Consider the following 24,011-nt stretch of genomic DNA (forward strand, 5'->3'; position numbering starts at 1 on the left):
CTATAAAAGTTTGAATTATAAATTTCAGTCTTTTAAACAATCCCTCATCTATTATATCAGCTCCAAAATACTCATTAGGTGCTTGATAATGGCCAATGAAAGTGTATTAAATGCCTTTTGAATGGATAAAACACAAGCTATGTGAAGAAATAAACATTACTAAGTACTTCTTTATCATAATTCAAGATCTTTTTTCCTCGGAAGCAAGATTTAAAAGTTTAGTTTGCTTGTAGATCATAGACAACCTCACTGCAATATTCTTGAAGTTGTATTTGTTATGGGCTTGCCATAACTGGCCGTTCTACAAATAAAATTGATCACAGTATATTACCAAAGTATAATCTACACAAGAACCTCAGTGACAGCTACTATTCATCAACCCTGATGCTACTTTTGATCCTGCCACCAGCAAAATCAAAGACAAAGACAATCAAAGACACTAGCAAGATCAAAAATAACACGTGCACATGCTCAGATGCTTAGTCACGTCCGACTCTTTGCGAGCCCGTGGACTGGAGCCCTCCAGGTTCCTCTGTCCATTGGATTCTCCAGGCAAGAATACTGGAACAGATTCAGGGGAAATTAATCTAATATTTGTCTTTTAAGGATATACCTTATATTTCCTTCAAGTCTCTACATACTATGTTCACTCTGTTATCCCTCTGAAATTCACTGTCATATATGAAATCACTGGGAATTGAACAAATGCTCAGATAAAATGTACTGTATGTTACTCCCCCAATCCAGACAATTTTCAGTGTACAATCAATGCTGTTCATTCTACCAGATTTTCTTGTTTGCCTCTGGGTGTGTCACATTCACATAATCTTTCAATTCCTGAAGATATGACAAGATCTATGATAAAATATGACTAGTGGTTTAGTTTATCTATCATAGTTTTAATTCTTGCATAAGGAAAAGAGTTGTTGTGGTTAATTCTCATGTTGTTCATAACTTCTAACTCTTTCCTGGATGTTACACACTAAGAAATTTACCAGGCAGCAGAAGCATCTGGGGATTTCAGCTTGCCTCACTGACTAAGTCACGGAAGACAAGGAGCATGCATGTGATTCTGATTTTGACTGATGGTCCTTGGTGGCTTTTAGTCAGAAAAATTAATAATATATTCCTGAAAAGGATTGCTCATACTTCAAATATGTAGAGTGAAATAATGACACAGAGAAACAGAGTTAATTTCAAAACTTCACATCTACAAAGCCTATAGATTCCAATTTCTTAAATATTGAGAAATTGGAAGAACATCCCCCACCCTCTGAAAAATCCATTTTCTTAATGGATGTGTTTCCACTACCACATAAATGTATGATGATTATTTCTGACCCACTTCTCAGATTTGACAAAGAGAAAAATAGTTGATTTGATTCATTCCCAGTAAGAGAGACCAGCGATATTCCTTTGTAGTTTGTGATAAAGAGCAAAGTCAAAACAATTGTATCTCAAGTCTAGTTTGTATTTTTAGCTATGTGACTTTGGCAATTTATTTAACCTCTACATCCCTCAGTCTTCTCATCTGTAAAATCAGTACAATAATATCTATCTCTCAGGCAATAAGGACTAACCAGGAACAAAGTCGTTTTTTGATAAATGTAGTTCCTTTCTCGAGTCTCCTAACTCAAATTCCTCTTTAAGTGAGAAAACTGAAAGCTAAATTTTTAAATTTTTTTTCATATTTATTACTATCCTTTCTACATGTGTGTGAATGATTAATTTTTAGTGCTTTAAGAAATCTTATTTTTTTCCACCAGTCTTTCTCAGAAATCCTCTGAAAACAATGCTACATATTTTCTGTCGATGATGTGACAACATCAAAAAAATGTATGATGTATTTCCCTTCTATAAACATTCATCCATATTGAATGTTTACCCATGTTTATCATTGATAAATCAATGAATCATCAGTATTGACATTTATTGATAATCTTGTTTCATACCAGACCTTGTACGGGATCTTATGATGCCAGGATAACAAAGATGAGAAGCTCTCAACCTTAGTTAAGGTCCTTTGGCAGCAAAGATACTCAGTTTTCTCTGACAAAGCTTCTCTTGAAAGTTGCATGAAAAGAAACTAGATTATTTTTAAAGAGAAAAATAGCATCTTAAGTGGCATTGCCTAGAATCAAACTCTGAGAGGAGATCTACCTGCGGGAAATGTATTTAGGACTGCTCTAAAAAGTAACATCTCTTAGCAAGTAAGGAAGCAGCAGTGGGTAGATGGAGAACTGCCGCTGTAACAGGAGATTCAGGGGGAGCTTATGAGAAGCTCTGGAGCTGGGATGGCCTTGTAGAGTTATTCTGAATTGTGGCAGGCAGACAGACCCCTGAATACCCGCATTGGCCAGCCATTTGATGTGGGCTACCTGTGTTGAGTGGGCATAGCTTTGGGCAAGACAATATCCTCAAGCGGTGAGCTGAACCCAGAGATGATGTTTGTTTCGTGCTATCTGGGGCCACCACAGATACGGAAAAAAGCCATGGTGCGCCATTCAGAGGATCCTGAAAAGGCATGCTGGCCGTTCTTCATGAGGAAGGAGAAGGAGGAAGAGGAGAAGAAAGGAGAGGGAATGGGAAGGGGAGGAGAGTGGAAGCTCTTGTTCTTTTTCTTTGTGTTTTGGCTGTGCTGGGTGTTCACTGAGGTGCACTGGCTTCTCTTGTTGAAGCACACGGACTCAGCAATTCCAGCAAGTGGGCTTAGTTATCCCTTGGCATGTGGGATCTTAGTTCCCCCATCAGGAATTGAACTCGAGTTCCCTGCGTTGGAAGGTGGATTCCTAACCACTGCACCACCAAGGAAGTCGCATTCTTGTCTTTCATTTCTTTGTTTCTCCTTCCTCTCCCTTTCCTACTCTTCTCTTCCCTCATTTCTCTCTCCCACTCCCTTCCTTCCTTCTTCCTTCATTTATTCCTGAGAAATATCATGATACTACTTATAGGAGGAGGAACAGGAGGACCCAGGTGCTGAAGCAGAAATCTCAGTCAGTCGCCAGGACGAACCACCTTCCGGGTGAATGAGGCCATTTTGGACTTTTCAGCCCTTCCAGTTGCCCTCTGACCACCCCCACTCAAGTGTACTCAGGCAAGATGAAAGCAGAAGTACTTCTCGTTGTTGCTGTTCAGTCACTAAGTCATGTCAGACTCTGGATCCCAGGGACTGAAGCCTTCCAGGTTTTGCTGTCCTCCACTAATCTCCTGGAGTTTGCTCAAGTTCATGTCCATTGACTTGGTGCAGGGTACACGCATGCTCCATCCTGTCAGGCTCTGCAATCCTATGGACTGTAGCTTGCCAGACTCCTCTGTCCATTGGATTTTTCAGGTAAAAATACTGGATTGAGTTGCCATCTCATCCTCCAGGGGATATTCCCAACCAAGGGATTGAACCCGCATCTCTGTCTCCTGCACTGAGCAGGCAGAATCTTTACCAACTGCACCACCTGGGAAGCCATTGGGTTAGTGATGCTGTCTAACCATTTTATCCTCTGCCACCCCCTTCTTCTTTGGTCTTTCCCTCTTTCTTCCACAGTTTTTCCCAGCAGCAGGCTCCTTTCCAATGAGTCAGCTCTTCGACCTCTCATTAGCACGCAGAATTATCAGAAATGACAGACTTGTTGTAAGCCACTAAGTTTTGGAATGGCCTGTTATATAGCAAAAGAGGATTGAAAAATGATCATCATGCATCTAATGTTCAACAAATGGCCACAATCAACATCATTAAAAATCCACATGCCTGCAGAACTTTGCAATGTTCTTGTGTAATAGCACCCAGGAAGATATTCCGCCTCCAACTTCTTCTTTCCCCTCTCCCTCCACTCCTACCCCATGTCTCACCACCCCTGGGTCGTGGCACAATTAAATTAGTGCCAGAGTATTTGAAGTCAAGTCTTCCCTGGTGGTTCAGTGGTAAAAAAAAAAAAAAAAAAGTCCTGCCAGTGCAGAAGATGTGGGCTTGATTCCTGGGCTAGGAAGATCCCCTGGAGAAGGAAATGCAAACCCACTTTAGTATTCTTGCCTAGAAAATCCCAAGGACAGAGGAGCCTGCTGAGCTATAGTCCATGCGGTTGCAAAAGAGTCAGACACATCTTAGTTGACCAAAACAAGAACATTTGAGGTCTGGATCACTTTTGTCCACTTAAAGTTATACAGAAAACATATTAGATTTCAGCACTTATAGGAAATATTTTGTTGGCTAGTATTTCAACTTATTGATTAAAGTGCTTTAACAAACTGACTCTCCATTTTATCATTTCTAAGATCTTCTATATCAATTGTTTTATTACTAATTTGCAGGTGATAGCTTATTCCCTTCATACTTGGGAGATGTCAGTTTAAAACAGTCTGCATAAAGCAGAAATAACATATGTCTTAATTTTAAAGGCTGATGTCCCTCCAGTATCTTTAGACATTTTCTTTTAAAATAGCTAACAGATAAGTTCTGCTTTTAGTCTTAGAAAGCTTGCTAATTTCCTGAATGACACTGCTATTTATAATACAATGACTTAAAGGAAAAAGAGATAAAGTAAGTTACCACACACACACACAAAAAAAACAGGGTGACAAAGTATGTTTCATAAAAAGCTGTCAAATTATTTTTAAACAGAAGAAGCTCTGACACTAATTTTCTAGCATTCTTTTAAATTGTAACTTTGTATAAGCTAATTTCTTTTGCTTAAATAACTGATTTAAAATTTTTTTTTACCCATTTCTGTACAGTCCACTTATTAGTGTCAGTATTAGGTTTCTCTTCACGGAAATCAAAAAAGTTATGCACACGACAGTAAGGACAGTTAGCAATAGTAGCAGGAGTAGTGCATCGTAGTAGGAGAAAATTAGTATTTACATCCCATTGCTTTGCACAAATATTTGAGGTCTCATTTTTTTGCCTGGCACATAGCAGATACTTAATATTTATTGAATAAATGAAAACTAGCAAAAAGCATTTTACCTCAAATGCTGACTAATAGGCTTGTGAAATTTTAGTGACTCAAGAAATACGTTCATCCTGCCTCACAAACCTTGCTGACAATGTGTCTTTTGTGACAAAATACACTTGTTGATTAAGACAATGAGTTGATGATCCTCTGCTATACGCTACCTCTTTCCTGGTATCAAATAACTCAAGTAGCATTGTTAGCTCAGAAGACATTCCATATAGTTTCCCCCAAAGGATTAGGAACTTGTGACTAATCGAAGCGAACCAGAAAGGAAATGTGGTTAGTGTTCGTAAGAGGAGGAAAAGAAAAAAAGAAAATGAAGTCGCTCAGGTGTGTCTGACTCTTTGCGACCCCATGGAGCATAGCCCAGCAGGTTCCTCTGTCCATGGGATTCTCCAGGCAAGAATACTGGAGTGGGTTGCCATTTCCTTCTCTAGGGGATCTTCCCGACCCAGGGATCAAATCCAGGTATCCTGTAACTGCAGGCAGACTCTTTACCCTCTGAGCCACCAGGGAAGCACTAAAACTAAAAAGAAGAGTAAACAGCATGTGTAGTGGAGGGAAGAGATGAGAAGGACAGAAAAAGAAAGAGATTATGAATAATGCCAAAACTTTTTATGTCTTACTCTGGAAATGGTTTTGAACTTACATTTGAATACAGATAGATCTGATTTGTGAGTCAATGCAGGCACATTGATGCGTTCACGTCTCTTGACTGTACTATAGAAATATATTGTTAAGTAATTCACTGAAAACATACTTTCTTGCTACTGCTTTAACAGTTTAGATCGGATAATGAATCCTCTTAGAAGCATTATACTCTGTGTACTCCGTTGCTTTGTGTCTTATTTTTAATTCACAGTATTTGTGAATATTGCAACATTTTAATCACAATAATGGGGAAAGGTTATACAGTCATCACTCAGGAAGAACTAGAAGGAAATTTATTCCCCTTGTCCTGTTTCCTGTTGAAATTCTCTCTGTAATTCACTTCACATGGTCCTTCTTACAAGAATACTAATTTTCAGTTTAAGATTTTCCTTGAGTTTACCTGCTAGATTATGAATTTTCCTCTAGTTTACCTGCTAGACTATGAATTTTAGACTAAAAGGGGGGAAGTCATGTTAATTTAATATGTTCTACTGCTAGACTGCAAGTTATAAGAAGAAAACTATTAGGGTGGAGAAAAATAAGGAATACATAGTAAAGCAGGAACTAAGAACTTAAACAGACATAGTCAGGAACTGATAAACAGGAAAAAGTGGCTTAAAATTTTTTTTAAAGTTGGAAAAATTATTTACATAGTCATTTTTATGATAAAAGGTAATTTGATACACTTAACATTTTAAGACTTCCTTCTAGAATTTTGAAGGTATAAATAAATAAGCAGAAAGGAAAATAGGAGGCTTAAATATTATGTAAGATTTCTACAAAGCTGTAAGAGGAAGATGACCTGTGTCTGGGGGGTCCATCCTTTCTTCCCAGCCTCCCAAATCACTTTTTTATACCACTTGCACTTGGGGTTCATGTGAAGTCTAGTTTGAGAACTGTGAATGATCAGAAAGGAAAGAGAAACTTTCCTTTAATGAGAATAGCTGATTTATTCACGAACACTATTTAGCTATGACCTACGGTACAGTGCGTTATCCTACACACTACAGGATACATGAGGCATTCAAAGAAACCTTCCACATGCCTCTGCATTCCACATGGACAGAGAAGGGTCAGTCAGTGCTCAGGAATCACACACATTCAGATTATGTAATCATTATTCTACTTGTGCGTTTTAGTTAATACTGCTGTGAATTAAAAAATAAGTAAGCCCTAATGCCCTTATGGCAGAAAGTGAAGAGGAACTCAAAAGCCTCTTGATGAAAGTGAAAGTGGAGAGTGAAAAAGTGGGCTTAAAGCTCAACATTCAGAAAACGAAGATCATAGCATCTGGTCCCATCACTTCATGGGAAATCAATGGGGAAACAGTGGAAACAGTGTCAGACTTTATTTTTTGGGGCTCCAAAATCACTGCAGATGGTGATTGCAGCCATGAAATTAAAAGACGCTTACTCCTTGGAAGAAAAGTTATGACCAATCTAGATAGCATATTCAAAAGCAGAGACAACTTTGCCAACAAAAGTCTGGCTAGTCAAGGCTATGGTTTTTCCAGTGGTGATGTATGGATGTGAGAGTTGGACTGTGAAGAAGGCTGAGCGCCAAAGAATTGATGCTTTTGAACTGTGGTGTTGGAGAAGACTCTTGAGAGTCCCTTGGACTGCAAGGAGATCCAACCAGTCCATTCTGAAGGAGATCAGCCCTGGGATTTCTTTGGAAGGAATGATGCTAAGGCTGAAATTCCAGTACTTTGGCCACCTCATGCGAAGAGTTGACTCATTGGAAAAGACTCTGATGCTGGGTGGGATTGGGGGCAGGAGGAGAAGGGGATGACAGAGGATGAGATGGCTGGATAGCATCACTGACTCGATGGACGTGAGTCTGAGTGAATTCCAGGAATTGGTGGCGTGCTGCAATTCATGGGGTCACAAAGAGTCGGACACAACTGAGCGACTGAAATGACTGAATGCCCAAAGTATATTAAAAGCAGAGGTAGTAAAATAACCCCTTAACTGATACCCTTTCCTTAATTTTTAGGAAGGGCTGTATTTTCTGGGAGTGAAAGTGAAAGTCATTCAGTCATGTCCGACTGTCTGTAACCCTATGGACTACACAGTCCATGGAATTCTCCAGGTCAGAATACTGAAGTGGGTAGCCATTCCCTTTTCCAGGGGATCTTCCCAACCCAGGAATTGAAGCAGGGTCTCCTGTATTGCAGTCAAATTCTTAACTAGCTGAGTTACCAGAGAAGCCCAAGTTTTCTGGGGGTGTCTCTGTTAATCACCTCTTGGAGCTAGATATAGTGCTGTCCCCCAGAATGCTGGAGGAGAGGTAAGAGGAAAGGTGAAGGGAAGGGTTCCTGGCTAACGTTTCCATATCTCGAAGACAGTTTTAGGTTGTAACCATAGATTTATATGTTCATTTTTGTAAAGTACCTACCTATGTTTATTGTGGACAAGGTTCATTATTTTGCAACATCTAAGATTTTTAGATATCCTGAGGTGACAGTGTATGATAAAAAGTAGAGCTAATGAATTAATCAATTTGTAAATATCTTTGTTTCTTACCTGGAGAATTACCATGGACAGAGGAGCCTGGCGGGCTGCAATCCATGGGGTCACAGTCAGACACAACTCAGCGACTAAACAAAATATATATGTGTATATATATATATATTTATATATATTATTTATATGATGCATATAATGTATAATTATATATATATAATGTATATTATATATACATATATATAGCTCAGCTGATAAAGAATCGCCTGCAATGCAGGAGACCTGGGTTCGATCCCTGGGTTGGGAAGATCCCCTGAAGGAGGGAATGGCTTCCCACGCCAGTATTTTGGCCTGGAGAATTTCATGGACTGTATAGTTCATGGGATCACAAAGAGTTGGATATGACTGAGCAACTTTCACTTCAAATATATATATATACACACACATGCTAAGTTGCTTTAGTCACGTTGGACTCTGTTGGACCCCATGGACTGTAGCCCGCCAGGCTCCTCTGCCCATGGTGAATCTCCAGGCAAGAATACTGGAGTGAGTTGCCATGTCCTTCTCCAGGGGATCTTCCCAACCCAGGGACTGAACCCCTGTCTGTGTCTCCTGCATTGGCAGGCAGATTCTTTACCACTAGTACCACCTGGAAAAGTGAAAAGTGAAAGTGAAGTCGCTCAGTCGTGTCCGACTCTTTGCGACCCCATGAACTGCAGCCTACCATGCTCCTCCGTCCACGGGATTTTCCAGGCAAGAGTACTGGAGTGGGTTGCCATTTCCTTCTCCAGAGGATCTTCCTGACCCAGGGATCGAACCTGGGTCTCCCGCACTGTAGGTAGATGCTTTACCGTCTCAGCCACCTGGAAAGCCCATGTATATATATATATATATTTGGCATGTCATGAGGCATGCAGGATCTTCCTTGACCATGGATTGAACTCTTGGCCCCTACATTTGGAGAGCAGAATCTTAACCTCTGGGCCACCAGGGAAGTCCAAATATATTTGCTATAATTGATAAAAATAAATCATTTAGATATGGAATTGTTAAACCATCTCTAAGAAATGTATGTCGGGACTTGTTCATTAGGTTGGCAGCAGATGAGCAGAAGGAAGTATAAAAGGAGGGATGTATATGGGTGTGTCATACTTGTATTTAGATGATAACCGCTGATGCGTGTACATCTCTAGGCTGTATCACAGGAACATTTTGTTAAGAAATTCAATGGAAACATACTTCCTCGCTAATACTTTAATAGTTTAGCGTGGATAATGAATCCTCTTAGAAGCATTATACTTCGTGTACTCTGTTGCTCTGTGTCCCATTTTTAATTGAGCACTAAGGGAATGTAGTATTTTAATCATAACTCTACCAATATCTTTATCTAGTCCATGGGGTCGCTAAGAGTCGGACACGACTGAGAGACTTCACTTTCACTTTTCACTTCCATGCATTGGAGAAGGAAATGGCAACGCACTCCAGTGTTCTTGCCTGGAGAATCCCAGGAACGGGGGGAGCCTGGTGGGCTGCCGTCTATGGGGTCGCACAGAGTTGAACACGACTGAAGCGACTTAGCAGCAGCAGCAGCAGCAGAGAGCTGTTGCTATTTTTGTCTCTTATGAAATATTTATTGCTAAAGCAGGATTGCATTTTTTTCCCGCACTGAGTTGGTATAGTATATTCTTGGTTATCAAAATACTCATATAGCTGTGGGATAGTGAAATGGTAAGTATTCATGATGTGTGAGAAAGCATGATACATAACTGCATGATCTTATTTACATAAAAATGGATGCTTAGTATCAAGCGGTAAGCTGCTTGTGATTACGGATGACTGTTTTCTATTTCTTGTGTTTTTTAGTTGCCTATTATGTACATGTTAACGTTTAAGAAATGTATGGCCCTAACAGAAGCAGAAGATATTAAGAAGAGGTGGCAATAATACACAGAAGAACTATACAAAAAAGACCTTCATGACCCAGATAACCACGATGATGTGATCACTCATCTAGAGCCAGACATCCTGGAATGCAAAGCCAAGTGGGCCTTAGGAAAGATCACTATGAACAAAGCTAGTTGTGGGTGATGGAATTACAGTTGAGTTATTTCAAATCCTAAAAAATGATGCTGTGAAAGTGCTGCACTCAATATGCCAGCAAATTTAGAAAACTCAGCAGTGGCCACAGAACTAGAAAGTCAATTTTCTTCCCAATCCCAAAGAAAGGCAATGCCAAAGAATGCTCAAACTACCACACAATTGCACTCATCTCACACACTAGCAAAGTAATACTCAAAGTTCTTCAAGCCAGGCTTCAACAGTACATGAACTGTGAACTTCCAGATGTTCAAGCTGGATTTAGAAAAGGCAAAGGAACCAGAGATCAAATTGCCAGCATCTGTTGGATCATTGAAACAGCAAGAGAGTTCCAGAAAAACATTTACCTCTGCTTCATTGACTACTCCAAAGACTTTGATTGTGTGGATCATAACAAACTGTAGAAAATTCTTAGAGATGGGAATACCAGACCACCTGACCTGCCTCCTGAGAAATCTATATGCAGGTCAAGAAGCAACAGTTAGAACTGGACATGAAACAACAGACTGGTTCCAAAACAGGAAAGGAGTACATCAAGGCTGTATGTCACCCTGCTTATTTAACTTATATGCAGAGTACATCATGAGAAATGCTGGACTGGATGAAGCCCAAGCTGGAGTAAGGACTGGCGGGAGAAATATCAATAACCTCAAATATGCAGATGACACCACCCTTATGGCAGCAAGAGAAGAACTAAAGAGCCTCTTGATGAAAGTGAAAGAGGAGAGTAAAAAAGCTGGCTTAAAACTCAACATTCAAAAAATGAAAATCATGGCATCTGGTCCCATCACTTCATGGCAAATAGATGGGGAAAGAATGGAAACAGTGGCTGACTTTATTTTGGGGGGCTCCAAAATCACTGCAGACAGTGGCATGGCCTGCAGCCATGAAATTAAAAGACGCTTGCTCCTTGGAAGAAAAGTTATGACCAACCTAAACAGCATATTAAAAAGCAGAGACATTACTTTGCCAACAAAGGTCCATCTAGTCAAACCTATGGTTTTTCCAGTATTCATGTGTGGATGTGAGAGTTGGACCATAAAGAAAGTTCAGAGCCAAAAATTGATGCTTTTGAACTGTGGTGTTGGAGAAGACTCTTGAGAGTCCCTTGGACAGCAAGGAGAGCCAATCAGTCTATCCTAAAGGAAATCAGTCCTGAATATTCACTGGAAGGACTGATGCTGAAGCTGAAGGTCCAATACTTTGGCCACCTGATGCAAAGAACTGACTCAGTGGAAAAGACCCTGATGCTGGGAGGAGAAGGGGACGACAGAGGATGAGATGGTTGGATAGCATCACCAACCGAATGGACATGAGTTTGAGTAAGCTCTGGGAGTTGGTGATGGACAGGGAGGCCTTGCGTGCTACAATCTATGGGGTCGAAAAGAGTCAGGCACAACTGAGCAACTGAACTGAACTGAAATTTTAAGAAATGTCATTTTTTAAAACCTTAAAAAAAAAAAAAAACAAACAAACAAACCCAAAACCAAGTGTATAGTCCTGTTGAGGAAGCAATCTTATAGATGAGTCAGAGATCCAGATGACAGCGTACACCAGCCAGTATATGATGTGTGGGCCCCCTCCTGTACATTTGCCAGGCTTTGTCCATATCACGTGGGGTTTGAGATCAAGATCCTTAATTAGAGTTTGAGACTTTAATAAAGATCTTACTGCAATCCATAAGTGCAAAACCAGAAACACCTACAAGGTTGCCAGTAGGACAGAGGGTGGATGACAATTGCTTATCTATAGAACATTATGCAGACATTGAAAAGAATGGAGAAAAATGACATTGAGGTAACATGAAAGGATGATGAAGACATAATTTTATAGAACAAAAGCTGTATAACTCCAACTGTATAAAAAATGATCTATGTCTATCTCTCTATATGTATATCTTTATGTATTATATATGTGGATCTATGTATATGTGTATATATATAAATGTAGATAGAATAGAAAACTAATGCCAAATTTTTACCAATGGTTACCACTGGAGACCCAGAATGTGGAGCAATGATGAAGAGGAACTTGTATATTTTATCTACAGTTTATAAATCTTTTACAGTGAATTGTATCATACATTTCTCTGTTAGATTAAGTGGACTCAGATGATAGAAAAAAGTAAGAAGTTTATTTTATAATACAAGGGAGGATGAGTTTGCTTCTAGTTTCTGGATGAAATTATAAAAGATAATACATTTGGAAGACAGAAAGGATCCATAAACTAATACATAAAGTTGTTTTGATAATAATTGGCTCCTATTTTATCCACATACTCCTAATGAATCCCAGCACTTATCAACAACCAAGATAGTAACCTCTGCTTTCCTTGGCAACTGGAAAGGGAAGATAATTCTCTTTTCCAAGGGCCACATTTTTATGCTTTCAGATACACCTAAAATGTCTATAAGGCCTCTGAATTGCATTATAGGAAAGGCAGGGTGTATTACATAATTATTCAGAGAAAATATATGTAATATTTCAGTCTAGTTCTTGCCTAAATATGTGTAAGGGAGATGGATATTGAGAAAGGGGGGTGAGCATGTGCAGGGATGCAGCAAATGAAATTTAGCAGGAATTTGACTTGCCTGGCATTTATCTGTGTTGGGCACAACTTGACCACTCTTACACTTGTGTTACCACACACCCTCACTTCCCCTATCCCTATCCTTTTTCTCCTTACTGGCCTTGAGGCAGGGTGTATAAAAGACATCAGGCAACTGTGAAAACCACTTAGCTGTAGACTCCTGAGCAGAAGTTCACCCTCCTGGGAACAACTCTAACACAAGTCTTTTCCACCATGAGCCTCAGACCTGACGCCACCTCCTCATATACCGTGCCCAGCCCGCTTCCTGTCCTACAGGTGTTGCTGCTGATGTCACTGCTCCTGGTGATGCTGGTTCCCTCCACCAATGGAAAACGTAAGAGAAACTTTAGGGAGAGGTGAATAGTAGACTCTCTGCTTCTCCTAACCTGAGGCTGCTTCTGCTGCAGCTGTGTCTGGGGGAGGGACTGCCTTAGTGCCCCTGGGACTAGAGAAGGGCACTATATGAATAATTACAAATGGAGATGCTGCACTCTGTGGGCACTTGACCTGTGCCAAGAATTCTGCTCGGTGCTTTAGTAAAGGTTGACAGGTCGATCATATTCACAATGGCGTTGCGAAGGAGGTACTCATCAATATATAAGATCTAGGAGATAATTATGACCACTAATAGAATCATATCTTCTAAAAAAAAAAAGAATCGTATCTTCTGCCCTAGTTAGCAGTAAAGAGAGATTTCTACATATTGAACTTCGCTGCTTGTGTGTGAAGACCATCTCTGGCATTCCTTCCAGTAACATCCAAAGTTTGGAGGTCAACAGGGCAGGACCCCACTGCAACAAAGTCGAAGTAATGTAAGTCTCTGCTTCTCTAGTATTGCCACCCTAAGGAAGCCCTCCATCCTCCTCCCTACCACCACTGCTGGATCCCTTCTGATGATGGCCAGGATGCTCACAGATAACTCTACTCTCTCTTGCAGAGCCGAGTTGAAGAATGGGAAGAAAATCTGCCTGAATCCGGAAGGCCCCCGAATCAAGAAAATAGTCCAGAAAATATTGGAAGATGGTGGGTTAGCTGCTTAATCTTTTTCACTTTCTGTCAAACCTTTTTATCTCCCAAGAAGAACAGAAGTTGAAATCTTGGCTTTCTAGAGTTCTTATTTATCCAGGATACCTAGTCATACCGTATTAAACTTTGGATATGTTTTCCATTCTGTCTCAAAAAGTCACAATTTGCTCTGAGATGGCTGGTTAATAGATGACAGGGAGAAGATAAAATTAAGCATGGCTAGGGTGTAAGACAGTCTCAAGGATGTATTGTATAACAGGAGGAATATAACCAATATTTTGTAATAACTCTAAATGGAAAGTAACCTTTTAAAATAGTATAAACATTTTAAAAATTAATAAAAAGGAAAGTAACCAAGGCTTGTTTCAAAATACAATATATGTTTTACTCCCTAACTCTTGGCTAAGTGTGGTAATGTGTTTTGCATTTCTTTCTTTAAAAGTTTCTTTCCAAAACCATTTGTCTTAACTTATTGTGCTCCACTATACTGATAGACTGGACATGACCATGATGATTCCGTAACGGTCAGTGATATTAGAAACCACACAGAGCCCAGCATGGAGCACTTGCTGAATAAATGTTTATTAATACATTTAGATATTTAATAGATTTTTCATTGTGTTAGTCCTAGGATGTCTTGTTTCAAAACATTAGCTGAAAGATTTTTCCAGTGTTTACTTTAGCCTTCAAATCCTAACAATAATAAAATTGTAGAATGTGAGTTTTGTGAGCAGTGGTTATTTACTTTAAAGTAGACACATTTAATACCAGTAGAGCAAACAATATGTGATGACATATGATATCATATATATCTTCAGTGATACAATATTTTCAATAATAACAGCAGATTCTCCTTGGTGTTGAATGTTTTATCCCAACATGTTTGTACATTTTTGTTTACTTAATATCTACATGGTTACATTTTCTGTATTAGAATCAGCCTTGCAAATAAGGACAAGAGAGGATTTAAACTTTACCAGACTATAATTATTATTTTATAATCAACAGAATTTCTTTCACTCTAATCCCTTAAAATATACTATTCTTACAGAAATATTAACATAAAATCAAACTTATTATTGCTTTGTTGTCTTATATTATTACTTTTAACAGAATTGTTAGGGGGAAAAGACATCTTTTTTAAAAACTTTGGTATTTAACAATATGAACAACAAAATTCACTAGTTTATGATTTGTGCTGTTTTTAATGTACTATAGTAATAGCAAAACTTTATTAACAGCTATTAATATTATAATATTAATAACAATATTAATATGCCAGATAAAATAATTGTTTTGCATGCATTATAATTAAATAATTGTAAAGAATTATATAATTCTTACAATATAGCTATGATGTGGTTAAGAGCACATCCTCTAAAGACAGAATAACGGGGTAACTTAGTCCACCACTTACTAGCTGTGTAACTTTGGTCAGATTGCATAAACTCTCCGTGCCTTGTTTCTTCATTTCTAAAATGGCATAATAATATTGCTTATCTCATGGAGTTGATGTGAAAATTAAGAGCTAATAAATTCAAAGTGCTGAAAATAATCCATGTCACACAATAATCCATAGGCCAATGTTAGTATTTATTATTATTATAATTAGCATCCCCAGTGCTACAGGGAGAAGGCAAAGGCAACCCACTCCAGTACTCCTGCCTGGAAAATTCCATGGATGGAGGAGCCTGGTAGGTTGCAGTCCATGGGGTCTCTAAGAGTCGGACACAACTGAGCGACTTCACTTTCACTTTTCACTTTCATGCATTGGCGAAGGAAATGGCGACCCACTCCAGTGTTCTTGCCTGGAGAATCCCAGGAATGGGGCAGCCTGGTGGGCTGCCATCTATGTGGTCGCACAGAGTCGGACACGACTGAAGCGACTTAGCAGCAGCAGCAGCAGCAGCAGTGCTACAGAGAAGAAAATCGAAGTTCAAAGAAATTAGGAAATTTGCCTCAGAATCTAATAACTAAATAGGTGACAGAGGGGTGATTTGAAACTGTGCTATTAACCACAACATCTTAACACTTTGCTTGATTTTTCTTTCTCTAATGAAGAGATTATATTATGTTTCACATAATGGTATTGACACAGAAAATAAGACTTGATACATAAATAGCATACTAAACATCCTATGATTATTATAGAAGACATCAGCTCATCTATCCCAACCTGCACATGGAGTTTAGGGAGCACCCATGTATGAAGCATTTAGTTCACAGTCTATGCATTATTAGGTTTCTTTTTATTATGTTCTCATCATTATAGATTTAATGCCTTAAATGTTTTGTGTACAAAATAAACACATTTATTAAATAATAGTTAACAAATAATACACATAAATAAACATTTAATAAATAAAGCACTCACAGTCATCAGTTTTTCACCAATAATTTAAAATAGCTCAGCAACTCATTCATTTCTCTAGGATCTCCTACTGAAATCCAGGAGGGCCACCTTCTGGGACATGACACAGTTTTTACACTATGCTAATACCTCTTCACTGTGCATATGTCTTTTATTTTTGTGTGCACATATTGAATTATTCTATTTAGATGCAGAGAAAGAATGAGTTAACTGCCATTACTCCCTGAGTTTCTTTACACTGCACATATTGAAACCTGGGGGTCAGATTGTACAAATCCAGTATGTTGCCCATCCGTATGCTAAACACTCTTCTATCCATTCCCTCTGTGCTAACCCAAATGGGATCTCAAGTTTCAGTTCCATAAATACATATGACTTACACCACATGCTGTACTAGCCATTGTGAAGATGCTGGGTATTCAAAGACCTATAAGTTATGGAGAATTGTCCTTGAAGAGATAACTGTCTGGTGGGAGATGCAGACAGGCTGACAAATCATTACAACCACACGTTCGTATAGAGGTATGCTCCTACTGCACAAAGAAATGGCACTTGAATATGTCAAAGCCTCATCATTATCGTTTTCAACATTCATCATCTTCACTAATGCAGTGCTTTATATTGATTCCCTACCAGGGAGCTGGAGAAGAGAAAGGCAACCCACTCTAGTATGCCTGCCTGGAGAATCCCATGGACAGAGGAGCCTGGTGGGCTATAGTCCAGGGGGGTCTCAAAGAATTTGACATGACGGAGCAAAAAACACTTCACTTTTCCTTTTAACAGGGAGTTAGAATAGTGATAGACAATACTATCTCACAGCTCATGGAACTTTTCATCTAGGAAGAGAAACCATTTTAAACACATTTAAATATATATGCATGTCTTGTGTGAGTATCACGTGTGTGTGTTTATACGAGCTGTGACAAACAGGAGAAGCAGTGGGTGCTACATGACAACAAAAGGGAACATGAATTGCTTAGCTGTCAGGGAAGATCCCTCTGGGGAGGTAATATTTCAGCTGACATTAGAAATATGAGTAGAACTTAGCTAGATGAGAGAGTAAGAGAGAGAGTAAGAGAAAGCACATTCCAGGTCTAGGAATTCAAGCGCACATCCCTGCAGAGGTCAGGTCCTGCTGAGCCTTAAGAGGTCAGCTTGGTCCATGCAGTGGGCTTCCAAGGCCGTTCACCACAGTTAATCAGTATGACAGAGAGCCTCTGGCTTTGAGATGAGGGTGTGTTTTTCCCTAATCAAAACCAAAGTCATTCTTTCTAAGGGAAGGGAAGATGGTCTTGAGGCAGGAGATAGAAAAGCCCTGGAGCAAACAGTTAGAGTTTGTTTTCTGTGGACTGATACCCCAAGACAAAAATAGCAAGAAGGCTGAAGGGAGGAGGCTGGGCCCTGCCCACATAGAAGATGAGAGGCCACATATTTCTCATTCTCTAAGTCAGGAGCCCTGCCTGAACTCAGTTCAGTTTAGTCGCTCAGTCGTGTCTAACTCTTTGCAACCCCATGGACTGCAGCACACCAGGCTTCCCTGTCCATCACCAACTCCCGGAGCTTGCTTAAACTCATGTTCATTGAGTCGGTGATAACATCCAACCATCTCATTCTCTCGGGTCTCCTTCTCCTCCTGTCTTCGATCTTTCCCAGCATCAGGGTCTTTTCCAATGAGTCAGTTCTTTGCTTCAGCTGGCCAAAGTATTGGAGCTTCAGCTTCAACATCAGTCCTTCCAATGAATATTCAGGACTGATTTCCTTTAGGATTAACTGGTTTGATCTCCTTGCTGTTGAACGGACTCTCAAGAGTCTTCTCCAACACCACAGTTCAAAAGTACCAATTCTTTGGCACTCAGCTTTCTTTATGGTCCAACTCTCACATCTATACATGTGAAAAACCATAGCTTTGACTAGACGAAACTTTGTCAGCAAAGTAATGTCTCTGCTTTTTAATATGCTATCTAAGTTGGTCATAGCTTTTCTTCCAAGGAGCAAGTGTCTTTTAATTTCATAGCTGCAGGCACTATCTGCAGTGATTTTGGAGCCCAAGAAAATAAAGTCTCTCAGTTTCCATTTTTTCCCCATTTATTTTCCATGAAGTGATGGGACTGGATGCCATGATTTTCATTTTTTGAATGTTGAGTTTTAAGCCAGCTTTTTCACTCTCCTCTTTTACTTTCATCTAGAGACTCTTTAGTTCCACTTCTCTTTCTGCCATAAGGGTGGTGTCATCTGCATATCTGAGGTTATTGATATTTCTCCCAGCAATCTTGATCCCAGCTTGTGCTTCATTTAGTCTGGCATTATGCATGATGTATTCTGCATATAAATTAAATAAGGAAGGTGACAATATACTGTTTTGAGGTACTCCTTTCCCAATTTGGAACCAGTCAGTTTTTCCATGTCCAGTTCTAACTGCTGCTTCTTGACCTGCATACAGATTTCTCAGGAAGCAAGTAAGGTGGTCTGATATTCCCATCTCTTGAAAAATTTTCCACAGGTTGTTGTGATCTACACAGTCAAAGCCTTTGGCATAGTCAATGAAGCAAAGTAGATGCTTTTCTGGAATTCTCTTGCTTTTTCTATGATCCAATGGATATTGGCAATTTGATCTCTGGTTCCTCTGCCTTTTCTAAATCCAGCTTATACATCTGGGAGTTCTCAGTTCTCTTACTGTTGAAACCTTTCTTGGAAAATTTTGAGCATTATTTTGTTAGCATGTGAAATGAGCTCAACTGTGCAGTAGTTTGAACATTCTTTGGCATTGCCTTTCTTTGGGATTGGAAAGAAAACCGACTTCTTCCAGTCCCGTGGCCCCTGCTGAATTTTCCAAATTTTCTGGCATATTGAGTGCAACACTTTCACAGCATCATCTTTGAGGATGTGAAATAGCTCAACTGGAATTCCATCACCTCCACTAGCTTTGTTCATAGTGATGCCTTGACTTTGCAGTCCAGGATGTCTAGCTCTAGGTGACTGGTCACAGCATCATGGCTATCTGGGTCATTAAGATCTTATTTTGTATAATTCTTCTATGTATTCTTGCCACCTCTTCTTAATATCTTCTGCTTTTGTTAGGTTCCTACCATTTCTGTCCTTTATTGTGCCCATCTTTGCATGAAATGTTCCCTTGTTATCTCTAATTTTCATGAAGAGATCTCTAGTCTTTCCCATTCTATTGTTTTCTTCTATTTCTTTGCATTTCCTCTATTTCTTTCTATTGTTTTCCTTTCTATTTCTTCACTTAGGAAGTTTTTCTTATCTTTCCTTGCTATTCTTTAGAACTCCACATTCAGATGGATATATCTTTCCTTTTCTCCTTTGCCTTTCACTTCTCTTCTTTTCTCAGCTATTTTTAAGTCCTCCTCAAACAACTATTTTGCCTTTTTGCATTTCTTTTTCTTGAGGATGATTTTGATCACAGCCTCCTGGACAATATCATGAACCTCCATCCATAGTTCTTCAGGCACTGTGTCTAATCCCTTGAATCTATTTGTCACTTCCACTGTATAATCATAAGGGATTTGATTTAGGTCATACCTGAATGGTCTGGTGGTTTTTCCTACTTTCTTCAATTTCAGTCTGAATTTTGCAATAAGAGTTTATGATTTGAGCTACAGTCATATACAGAAGGAAAAGGCGATGGCACCCCACTCCAGTACTCTTGCCTGGAAAATCCCAAGGACAGAGGACCCTGGTAGGCTGCAGTCCATGGGGTCCCAAAGAGTTGGACATGACTGAGCGACTTCACTTTCACTTTTCACTTTCATGCATTGGAGAAGGAAATGGCAACCCACTCCAGTGTTCTTGCCTGGAGAATCCCACGAACGGGGGAGACTGGTGGGCTGCCTTCTATGGAGTCACACAGAGTCGGACACGACTGAAGTGACTTAGCAGCAGCAGCATATACAGAAAGGCTCCTTGGAAGTCAAAAAGGGAGGAGGTGCCCTTCCATATTAAGTGATGCTAACTACCCATAGACATCTTCAGCAGAATCCATCTTGGTTAATTGATGCATGCATACACATGGGAGGATTGTGAGATATACCAAATACAGACTCTGAACCAGGAAAATAAAAATGATTGGCCAAAATAAACCTGGAAGAAATGCCCCATGTAAGTGATTTAAACTACCAGGAGAGCAAGACCCTCTCACTGAGTCCACCTGTGTGTCTATCCACATATACTCTACTCTTTTTTTCTTCCTAAGAAACACTTCACTTGTTTCACTACTTTTCCTCTTTGTGGGAATTTTTTTGTGCAAAGCTGAAAAGCCAGTGCCTTGTCACTGACCAAATATTTGATGCTCTCCCCACCACCACCTGATTAATCTCTGGCCAGGAACTGAAACCCTACTTCAAGCTGCTGCAGGCTGAGGCCAGCAGAGATCAGTCCACATGGATCCCTGAACTTTTCTGTGCAGGATTCTGGTGCATTCTTTTCCACAGTCAGCTCCCAGATGCTCTGTGTCCTCCTGAGAGCACCACTACTCCCGCCAATGGTGCAGCCTACCTCACCCTGTCCCTGGGGGCAGCAGGAGCTGGAAAACCTGAACACTCTTCTTGGTCTCTCTTTCAGGGTGAGCAAAATGATGAAATACCTGGGCAGTAAAGTTTTTACATAAAGAATGAATCCAAATAGTCATGTTACAATTCTTCTTAGAATAAGAGGACTTATGAGAACAACAGATTTTGCTTCCTAGGATGTATTGGCTGATGGTTGATAAAGCTGGGGAGATCCCATTCAAGAGTCTGAGGAAGTTTTCCACATCCACCTAACTTCTGGAACCAAGTCCTCACCTAGAGACCAAATTCAACTTTTTAGCAGCAGAATACCATGACAAAACACACATCTTGCAGACATACAACTGCCAGGTTCAACTCAATGGTCATCCACAAGAAACAGAAGTGAAGGAGCAGTTTTTGAGGAGGCAGTTGGGAGAAGGAAACAGAAACTCCTGCTGCACAAATTGCAAAACAGTGACTGCAGAGTGACTCTACTATTGCGCATAACAAAGAAAACAGACTCTTTTAGGGACTTCTCTGGTCATCCAGCGGTTAAGAATCCACCTGCCAATGCAGGGGGCACAGGTTCCATCCCTGATCTAGGAAGATTCCACATGCTGCAGGGCAACTACGCACAGTGCACTGCAGCTACTCAGCCCCCTGTGTCTAGGGCTGGTGCTTTCCAACAAGAGCAGCCACTGTAATGAGAGGCTCCCCCAGCACTGCAAGGAAGAGTAGCCCCTGCTCTCAACTGGCAAAAGCCCCTACATAGCAAGGGAAGATCTAGCACAGCCAATAAATAGATGAATAATAAAGACATTTTTATAAGGTTGAAGTACTGTTTCTGACTGTACGAATGTATGTGAATTCAGGGTGGGGGTCGGATCCTGCCACCAGCTCCCAGTAAGACTGCTGGTCTCTGGCTTTTTTTCTTTTTTCTTGCTTAATCTTGTCTGTCCAGAGCCGAATTCTGCAGAAGTGTCTGTTTCCGCACCGCGGTTCCCCACCCTCCACCCCAAGCTTCCGAAGAAGCGTGCAGATGGCGGGGATAAAACGGGTCTGGAGAGGGTGGGGAACCACGAGTCTGCGGAGCTCCAGCCCTGCAGCCCCTGCGCTGGCTCTCGGCTCCGGCTGGCACTCCTGAGCGCGATGAACCAGGCAGTCGGACCCCGCGCCTGCCGCCCGCGGTCCAGCCCGGGGCTGCTGCTCCTGGGGCTGCTGCTTCTGCCGGCCATCGCCCTGGCCCAAGGTGAGCGCTGATGGAAGCAGGGCGGGGAGAGGTCCAGGGCAGCAGAGAGTCCGGGAAGTCCCAGGAACGGAGTCCGTAATCTCCGGATCCCAGCTAGGATTTCCCGAGCGCTTGCTACGTGTGAAGGCGCGGTGCCACGTGCTGGCCGGTGCGCTCGATCACCTAGCCGGCAACACTCTTTCAGAGGGATGTGGTTTGTGGGTGAGGAAATGAAGGTCCAAGGCAGTGAGAAGATCCCCAAGGTCCCTCTGACTATTCACAGAGTCTTCATTCCCTGCCACCTTCGTCCCGCTCCCAGCGGACTCTGAAGGTGGAGAGTCTGAGGACCTCCAATGCGTGTGCCTGAAGACCACTTCGGGGATTAACCCCAGGCACATCTCCAGCCTGGAAGTGATCGGGGCCGGGCTCCACTGCCCCAGCCCCCAACTGATGTGAGTCCTGGAACTTGTTGCTTTCGTGCCCACCCTCTGCTCTCCCCTTCCCTACCGTCCCTCTAAACCCCGCCGCCTCCCCGCCAGTCTAATTCTAAATTCAAACCCCGAGGACTGAAACGCACCTCTCTTCTTTCTCTGACAGAGCTACGCTGAAGACGGGAAGGAAAATTTGCCTGGACCAGCAGAATCCTCTGTATAAGAAAATAATCAAGAGGCTTTTGAAGAGTTAGTTGCCTAAATCTCTACTTTTGCTATAGAAAATGTTTCTTCTTCTTTTTTAAATTTTCAATCTACTTGTGGAAAACAAATCATCTAATGTTTTTATTGTCCTTGAAACTCTACATAAATAAAAGAAATGAAGTTTTGATAGCATGCCTCAATAGAGCAAAGAAATAACGTTGACATCACAATTTCATATGAAGAAAAATCTCCAGAATTTTAAGCAAAAATATATTTTGAAAGAAGATTTGGTTTAATAAAGACTGATTTTACTTAGTATATGTTGGCTGATACAATTTGCATATTTCCATGATTATATTTCTTAATAACTACTTATTTACCTATTAATGTCACAATTAACTTTGCCAATAAATATTAATTGCAGTTAAACTTTCTGGGCTGCTTTTCTAAAAAAAATTAAATATAGTGGACTCTGCTTTTATCCCCTTAAAATTTATACTGCACTCTAGGATAGAAAATTGATAAAAATGAAACTAGAATTCTCTACTACTTAATGGAAATATATTTCAGAGCATGAAATTAAGATATTTTACTCATTATTGGTCCTTTGATAATGTTGACATTTCACAAAAATGAAATGTTAAAAAACAGTTCTTGGGGTCTTCCCTGGGAGCCCAGTGGGTAAACCTCTGTACGTGTCATCTACATATCTGAGGTTATTGATATTTCTCCCAGCAGTCATGATTCCAGCTTGTGCTTCATCCAGTCCAGCATTTCTCATGATGTACTCTGCATATAAGTTAAATAAGCAGGGTGACAATATACAGCCTTGACGTACTCCTTTTCCTATCTGGAACCAGTCTGTTGTTCCAAGTCCAGTTCTAACTGTTGCTTCCTGACCTGCATATAGGTTTCTCAAGAGGCAGGTCAGATGGTCTGGTATTCCCATCTCTTTCAGAATTTTCCACAGTTTATTGTGATCCACACAGTCAAAGGCTTTGGCATAGTCAATAAAGCAGAAATAGATGTTTTTCTGGAACTCTCTTGCTTTTTGATGATCCAGCAGATGTTGGCAATTTGATCTCTGGTTCCTCTGCCTCATGACCTAATGCCATTTCAACCTAAGGTGGCAGTGTTTGTGTAGAGGCAGGCTTAGACTGCTAAGAGAAAGTGGAGAATGCCCTATTCAGTCTTCTTGAGGTGGGGGAAGTGAGAAGGCTTTGAGATATCAACCTCCTTAAACAGACACTGGGTTTCCCAGGTGGTGCAAGGGGTAAAGAATCCACCTGCCAATGCAGGAAAAGCAAGAAACTTAGGCTCAGTCCCTGGGTTGGGAAGATCCCTTGGAGGAGGGCATGGAAACCCACTCCATATTCTTGCCTGGAGAATCCTATGGACAGAGGATCCTAAGGGGCTAAAGGGTCTCAAAGAATTGGACACGACTGAAGCAATTTAGCACAAATGATACTATTTACAGAGGTTTATAAAGTATTTCAG

At 40.5% G+C, this 24,011-nt stretch overlaps 2 protein-coding genes across 2 annotated transcripts; both read left to right on the forward strand.

Annotated features, from left to right (window-relative positions):
* The first annotated feature begins 12,865 nt into the window (after nucleotides 1–12,865).
* Nucleotides 12,866–14,496, forward strand: PPBP (pro-platelet basic protein). Its single transcript, XM_027544732.1, has 3 exons — nucleotides 12,866–13,083; nucleotides 13,426–13,561; nucleotides 13,687–14,496. Exons 1-3 carry the CDS (start codon nucleotides 12,963–12,965, stop codon nucleotides 13,787–13,789), a joined length of 360 nt encoding a protein of 119 aa, XP_027400533.1. The 5' UTR covers nucleotides 12,866–12,962; the 3' UTR covers nucleotides 13,790–14,496.
* Nucleotides 14,497–21,711: 7,215 nt separating this feature from the next.
* LOC113894380 (platelet factor 4) lies at nucleotides 21,712–22,943 on the forward strand. The gene is made up of 3 exons (XM_027544733.1): nucleotides 21,712–21,900; nucleotides 22,163–22,331; nucleotides 22,477–22,943. The coding sequence occupies exons 1-3, from the start codon at nucleotides 21,801–21,803 to the stop codon at nucleotides 22,562–22,564; spliced, it is 357 nt and encodes a 118-aa protein (XP_027400534.1). The 5' UTR covers nucleotides 21,712–21,800; the 3' UTR covers nucleotides 22,565–22,943.
* The last annotated feature ends 1,068 nt before the right edge of the window (nucleotides 22,944–24,011 follow it).

The sequence above is a fragment of the Bos indicus x Bos taurus genome, chromosome 6 (assembly GCF_003369695.1).
Source record: "Bos indicus x Bos taurus breed Angus x Brahman F1 hybrid chromosome 6, Bos_hybrid_MaternalHap_v2.0, whole genome shotgun sequence".
Taxonomy (NCBI): Eukaryota; Metazoa; Chordata; class Mammalia; order Artiodactyla; family Bovidae; genus Bos; species Bos indicus x Bos taurus.